Below are 7,500 nucleotides of genomic sequence, written 5' to 3' on the forward strand. Positions count from 1 at the left end.
GACAAACACACCCACACATACACACCCACCCACGCACACGCACACGCACACGCACACGCACACATGCACACACACACACCCACACATGCATGCACACACAAATGCACGTAGGAAAGCATACGCACACACACAAACACACACAAATACAACGGGAAAGGAATGAAAACATACACATAAACAACCCACTTCCCAGAATGCAATGTTTTGGTCATGTTGCTATCTGTATTCAATAGATGTGGCTCTGGTGTGAACCCTGCTTCCTAGCATTTAGTTCAGACCAACATTCTGCCCACATCGAAAGAAAACAAGGTCTTGCGGTATCGTGCACTCTTCTGTGCACCATCATGCTACAAGCAAGAAAGGTCAAATTCAGTGCTATGTTTTCTTTTCAAAGACAAATGTTAAGGAAGCAACATGTACACAGGCAGAATGCATAAGATGGAACAGTCAATGTCTACATATGGAAACGCAACGAAAACAGACGGAGAGATTGAATATATCAAGAGAATTATACTCAATTCTTTGAGGCATATAAATATATTCATACCAAGCTATTATACCATATAATAATTATTAAAGGACCAAATTCAATGACAACTGGCCTTGTTAATTAATGATGTGTAGTGGGTCATTTCTGTACATGTGATACTGTACATGATTCTGAATTGCAGATGCTGAAACCAGGATTCTTGTCTCTTGGCTGAATCTGTATGTGTATTTGTCACATTTTTAAATGCAATATACAGATATCAAAAATATAACTATACAGAGTAAAGTATGTATTAATGAGTCTTTTATCATTACTATTCTGGACGAAAAAAAATATCCTGTAATCCCACTCACACATATGATAGCACAACAAACAACAACAAACATCACAACATGGAAACAACAGCGCATGAAACTACTACTTCAGTCTGATCTAGGAAGCCACTTACTGCCTCTTTCAGACAGCAGCCAAGAAAATCACAGCATTTAGAGCCCAATCAATCAAAAGCCCCTGGCACTGTAAATAACGGCACACAAGTAGTTGAAAATGGTTGTATAGAGAAAGTTGTAATTACGACAGTTGGCCTCGTCTGACTTGTCCCTGCAGTCCGCGTCGCCGTCGCACCTCCAGCTCAGGTGCACGCAGTCTCCGTTGGCGCACTGGAACTCGGCGGCCGAGGCGCATCGCGGCTTCTGGGGCTCCGTGCGCCGGCTGCAGCGCTCTGGCAGCTCGTCTGACTTGTCCCCGCAGTCGGGGTCCCCGTCGCAGCTCCACAGCCCGGGGATACACTCCGAGTCGTTGCAGCGGAACTCGTGCGGGCCGCAGGTGCGCGTGGACTTGCCGCCGCCATCGCCGCCGTCGCTGGCTCCGCCTCCTCCTGGTCCGCCCTTGCCGTCCCCGGCGGCCGTCCCGGCGCACGACTCCTCGTCACTGTTGTCGCCGCAGTCGTCATCTCCGTCGCACACGAAGGTGGGCGCCACGCACTTCCTGTTGCGGCACTGGAACTCCTTGGCCGGGCAGGCCTTGGCGTCTAAGGTGGGAAGGGTTGACAGGAGGACAGAGTGGCAGAGTGGGGGAGAGAGACGCTGTTAGCACATTCAGTGTCAATAAACATCACTTTACAGTACTTCAGCTTCTGACACCAATTTGAACTGTAGTGTGGGTGCTCACTGAGCCTTCAAAGCAAAAATCCCCCAAACACAAAAAGCCCATTGCAAAAAAATATAAACAACAGCACAAGATGACTGCTACTTAGGGTTGAGCGATCCATAGTCTACTCTTTCAGACAACAGACGCGGAAAAAAAAACAAAATAAACAATTCTCTGTCTCCCCTCACCACAAAATGTATTTTTATTCCATCAATCATGCTATTTCAGACTAGCCCCTGCTGCTCTAACAATACACAAAGAGTTCAAAATGGCAGCATAAACAAGTTCTGACGGCAACTGGAAGGAGGCGTGCTGGACCTGCTGGCGGGTGTTCTGACCATACTAAGCAGAGTTCCCTGGACCGGTATATCGACTTTAATTCGTGCGGCGGTTGACCCTGAGGCCACTGGCAAAGCCTGCAGACGGTGTCAGACACTAAACGTGTTTCGGTATGCGGCCGTAAAGGGCCTGTCTCCCCTTTTTAATGGGGTCAGACCGCATCGAGGAGTCGCTGAGAGACAGCCCTCTGATGGGATTGAGATTTACACTCTGCCCACTCCGGCTGGCTGGCTGGCGCTATGTCTGCAACTCAGCTTATGGGGAAAACTGAGGGAAGAGAGAGAGAGTGTGTGTGTGTGTGTGTGTGTGTGTGTGTGTGTGTGTGTGTGTGTGTGTGTGTGTGTGTGTGTGTGTGTGTGTGTGTGTGTGTGTGTGTGTGTGTGTGTGTGTGTGTGTGTGTGTGTGTGTGTGTGTGTGTTTGTTTGTGTGTCTGTGTGTGTGTGTGAGAGAGAGAGCGAGAGAGAGAGAAAGGGAGAGAGAGAGAGTAGAAAAAAGACTAAGAGTGAAAGGAAGTGGGTGTGAGAGATGCATGCAAGAGAGAGACAGAGAAAGAGAGAGTGAACAACAGTAGACGTAGGGGACAGCACTTGTCATGGAGCTCTGCGCTATGACAGGTTCTTTGCAGACAGAGCACATTGTTTTCGACATATACATGGCCACATGCGCTCCTAAACACCCATGGGTTTTGACATCTGTAAGTCTGCAATCGTGTGCAACAGCACCTGTGTACATGTGCACTTAACACCCTTCTGAATACTTGGGAACAAGCAGCCCACAAGTGTGGACCTTTGTCTACGGGTATCGAAAAGAGCACTGGGTGCACATGCAAACAACAACAATGAAAAAGAAATAGCTTTCATCATCAAAACTGTGACATTATCAAATTGCAGTGGAGGACAAGAAATCAATGGGATTTGTGTTTGTGCTGGAAAAGGTCACGCTTGCCCTTTTTCCGTTGGGCGCGCTCTCATTTCGCCCACTTCATTTCCCCTCCTCCGTCTCCCGACCTCTCGGCCCTCTTCAGAGAGGCCCCATTACAGTAACGACCGTCGGCGTCGGATGCGCGACGCTAATGTTATTTTCCGCGGCGAGATGCGGCACATTAGCTTACAGTACGCTCGCGCCTAATTGCGCTAAAGTAAACAAATCAACAAGCGCCATTAGACAGGTATTTCCACACCGTTATTAGTGTCCTCTTAATCCTGAGTGTTGGTTAGCCAAGGGAAAAAAAATGTGCCTGAATAAAACATCAAACGCCTGAGATGCCTGCCGGTCGCGGGCTCTGGGGAGAGGAGCGCTAATCCCACAACAATATTGAGAGCAGGTTGTCACCGCTGGATTATCTTGTTATGCTAAAGCACAGTTAGCTTACTCGCCATCTTTCTCAAGGGCATGGGGGAGACATCAAACACTGTGTGTGTGTGTGTGTTTGTGTGTGTGTGTGTGTGTCTGTGTCTGTGTGTGTGTGTGTACATGTGTGTGTGCGCACGCGCGCGCATGTATGTGTGTGTGTGTGTGTGTGTGTGTGTGTGTGTGTGTGTGTGCGTGTGTGTGTGTGTGTGTGTGTTGTGAAGGACAGCTAGGGGGTCTTTGGAAAAGGGCAAACTGGTTTTAGCATTGTACACAGAAATCCAGCTTTGTCAACGGTAGTTGAGAGCTTTAGCACAGCATGCACATTGCCCTGTGTTGCATTGTTTGGATTTGACTTGTATACAGATTTGAGGTTCGCGGTATGTTTGAACAGGATATGATTGAGGACAACACTATTAAGAGTAATAACAGCTTTAAAGTTTAAAGGCTTTGCGGCTACATAGTGTCCGTATTGTATGAGCCTGACCTTGTAAAATAAATCTAACACAGAAAGAAGCATGATGTGTGTGTATATTACAGCCAAACTGCCTGTGGGAAAGGCAAGAAAAGTTCTACAGCATGGTTAGACACGCACCAGAAAACAACTCAGCAAACGTTCCGTAATCGGCCCGCTTGTCCTTATTGCACAAAAGCCTGTGAGACTTTGGGGCTGATAAATGGCAAAGGCATCAGTGAGATCTCCATGAGCTCCATGAATGGATTTCAAAGGTGGCATTGTGTAGGTAGGCAGGGATAGGGGAACAAAAAAATCCAAGATGGCCTTCACCTCCTGTCCATTCTCCAGAGAGTCCAGCTACTCCTCCTACTCCTCCCTCACACAGCCAGGTGGGCTGGCGCAGCGCAGCGCAGATAGAGCTGTATGCCATTCAACATTCCTGTGACCTTCAGCTAATGCAAATGAGGAGGAAACGTTATAAAAACTGACACTTTACCAATCCCCTACTGGTATGCCAACCCAGACAGCGCCAGACAAAAGCGCTCTCACGTCACACCCACACAGCCCGCAAATTCAAACACTATCCCTACAGTGACTATTTACACTCATTTTCCTCATCTCGCTGTCTGTGTTTGCTCTACCAGGCCTGCCTTTGTCTTTTCCGTCTACAGCAATCTCGTTCTTTTATCACATTCTTTCATGCGCACACATGAACTTTGTACATGCACAGACGCTCGTGCGCGCCTGCAGACACACACACAAGCACACATATACACACGCACACGCACACGCGCACGCGCACACGCGCACACACACACACGCACACGCAGACGCGCGCACGCACGCACGCACGCACGCACGCACGCACGCACGCACGCACGCACGCACGCACACACACACACACACACACACACACACACACACACACACACACACACACACACACACACACACACATTTCTGGCTTATGATTCATGAGGCCCCATAGTTTTTGGAGCGTGATATCTAATAAGACACCCCAATTCAGCACATCAGGGCTGGAAGTCAGTGGCATGGAAAATGTCCTCCGCTGGCGCTGGCTCAGGCTCCGGCTCAGGCTCCGGCTCAGGCTGCCTGGCTGGGCTCAGCGTCAGGTGGGGGCTGCCTGCCTGCCTGCTTACAGTAGGCGCTGGGGGCCTGAGGATGGAAGAGGGAATTGAGTCGGCTCTCTCACCGTTTCTTTCTCATCTTTCTCAGCCCACATCAGTGTGTCTCACACACACATCCTTTCTTGAACTTGTCCACTCGTTTTTTCACATTTACTCTCCCTCCTCTGGTCAGGTCCTATAGCCTATATGGCCTTCTGGTCCCTAAGAGTCAAGTCAACAGATTTCTCTCTCTCTCTCTCTCTCTCTCTCTCTCTCTCTCTCTCTCTCTCTCTCTCCTTCTCTCTCTCTCTCTCTCTTTCCCTCTCTCTCTCTCTCTCTCTCTCTCTCTCTCTCTCTCTCTCTCTCTCTCTCTCCTTCTCTCTCTGACTGACTGTCTGTCTCTTCCCTAAGAGCTGATACTGTTTCAGAATAAGAAGCAAAGGCAGGTACAGCCTTGGCTTATTTATGAATATGTAGGGGAAGTTCACTGAGAGAGCTCAGTGTGATTCTCACTGTCTCCCATTGGGCTCCTTAGGAGGCTAAAACTCTTTGCCTCTGGCCTTGAGGCAACACTATCTCTCCCCCTCTCCCCCTCGGATGCTCTCGGAGGCTTTGCCGGCTATGCCCCCTGAACGTATGCAATTACAGTATAGAGAAAAACACAGTGTTCAATCTACCCCAGCTCTCCTCAGCTCTTGCAAGCGTGTCCGACTGAAGTACCCAGTCGTCCATGATTACATGTTATTACGCGGACTACACTGTTGTTTTTGCATTAACGCAAGCGATTTCATTACACGTTGTTCACAGCAATTCTGACAAAAAAAATCAGAGGTTGGTGTAAGAATAATATCCGATCGATGATTGTTTCATCAAGTCATGAAGAGCATGGCGATTTACCGCAGAAAAAAAGGAGTCGCAAACTCCATAGAGATACTATTCTATAAAAAAAGAGAAAAAAAATCTGCCAGAGAATTGAGATGTCAAGAGAAGAGAAGCCCGTGCGTACGCGATTCAGAACATTACGCTCGGAAATAAAAGGCGCTGCATCTTTCCAGCGAGCGGGGGTGTAGTGTACTGTAGGCTAGGCAGTGTATGGAGAACGAGAGAGAGAGAGAGAGAGAGAGAGAGAGAGAGAGAGAGAGAGAGAGAGAGAACGAGAGAGAGAGAGAGAGAGAGAACGAGAGAGAGAGAGAGAGAGTGGAGTTAATGGGGCGTCCTCTATGAGCCAGCATTACCACTTAATATCATTACAGAAACAAGCTCCGCACAACGGCGGGGGGCATCCCTTCTTTCCCTAAGGGAGTGGAAGCCAAGCCGCCGCTCGCGTGGAGGAATAACAAGGAGCTTGAGGTAGAGGGTGATGTATGGCGTCGCGGCTCTGGGATGTCAGGGGTTCATTTAGTGGACGTGGAGACTCCCAGGGCCTTCTAGGGCGATTTGCCGCCGCTTCAGAAAGCAGAGGAGTCCGCCTTTTGACAGCCAATCCTGAGGAGCTTTGGGCCTGCCTGCTGGGAGTTGGAACTACAGTACATGAGTGTGTTGTGTGTAAGAGAGAGAGAGGGAGAGAGAGAGAGAGAGAGAGAGAGAGAGAGAGAGAGAGAGAGAGAGAGAGAGAGAGGGCGAGAGAGAGAGAGAGAGAGAGAGAGAGAGAGAGAGAGAGAGAGCAAGAGAGAGAGATAATGAGTCTGCCTTTTGATGTCTGCACATCTTTGTATGAGAGTGCATGAAAGAGAGGGATAGAGAGATAGCTAGAGAGTAGTGAGGAAGATAGAAGGGAGGAGGGAGGGAGGCAACAGAGAGGAGAGAGAGAGCAAAATAAAGATAAGTGAGATTCAGTCAAAGTAGTGCAATCCATGACATCTCCTGGGTCTGACCACTTAGTAGGTGCTTAAAATGCATCCAGCTCCTTTGAAGTGAAGGCCTTTGTAAGCTTGCGCAACAAGAAGGAGATCAGAGAGCCCCATACATGCGCTGGGTTGTCTGGATAGCTGGCAAGCTTACTGGAGGCCATGTTGGATGCACTGACACAGACAAACACATGCTTAGGGCATATCCCCGTAACCCACGGAAGCAGACAGGAGGCAGAGACAAATGGGGTCAGTCGTCTCGGGCCCAGAGAGAGGAGGAGCCCAGAATTGGGTCCTCATTACATGAGTGGGCCGGCCTTTCAGATGTTTTTGTCCCGGGCCCGGCCAAAGCTGTCAGCGGATCTGCCCTCACCCCTCACATATGCACGCACCCACACACACACACACACACACACACACACACACACACACACACACATGCGGGTGCGCGCGCACACACACACACACACACACACACACACACACACACACACACACACACACACACACACACACACACACACACACACACACACACACACACACACACACACACACACACACACACACGCACACGCACACGCACACGCACACGCACACACACACACACACACGCACACGCACACACACACGCACGCGAGCATATGAGCACACACACACACAAAGTCACAAAGACACATTTAGAAGACATTTAGAAGAAAAACAAGTACAGGGAGAGAGTGAGAGCCAGTTGTAAAGGTT

At 49.2% G+C, this 7,500-nt stretch overlaps 1 protein-coding gene across 1 annotated transcript in view; it reads right to left on the reverse strand.

The window, feature by feature from the left end:
- lrp8 (low density lipoprotein receptor-related protein 8, apolipoprotein e receptor) overlaps window positions 1-7,500 on the reverse strand; it is a 259,609-nt gene that overhangs the window by 71,841 nt on the left and 180,268 nt on the right. The window contains exon 5 of the mRNA XM_063201195.1: window positions 1,065-1,520. Within this exon, the coding sequence (XP_063057265.1) occupies window positions 1,065-1,520 (456 nt within the window). The remainder of the gene's footprint in view (window positions 1-1,064; window positions 1,521-7,500) is intronic.

This window comes from Engraulis encrasicolus, chromosome 6 (genome assembly GCF_034702125.1).
Source record: "Engraulis encrasicolus isolate BLACKSEA-1 chromosome 6, IST_EnEncr_1.0, whole genome shotgun sequence".
Lineage (NCBI taxonomy): Eukaryota > Metazoa > Chordata > Actinopteri > Clupeiformes > Engraulidae > Engraulis > Engraulis encrasicolus.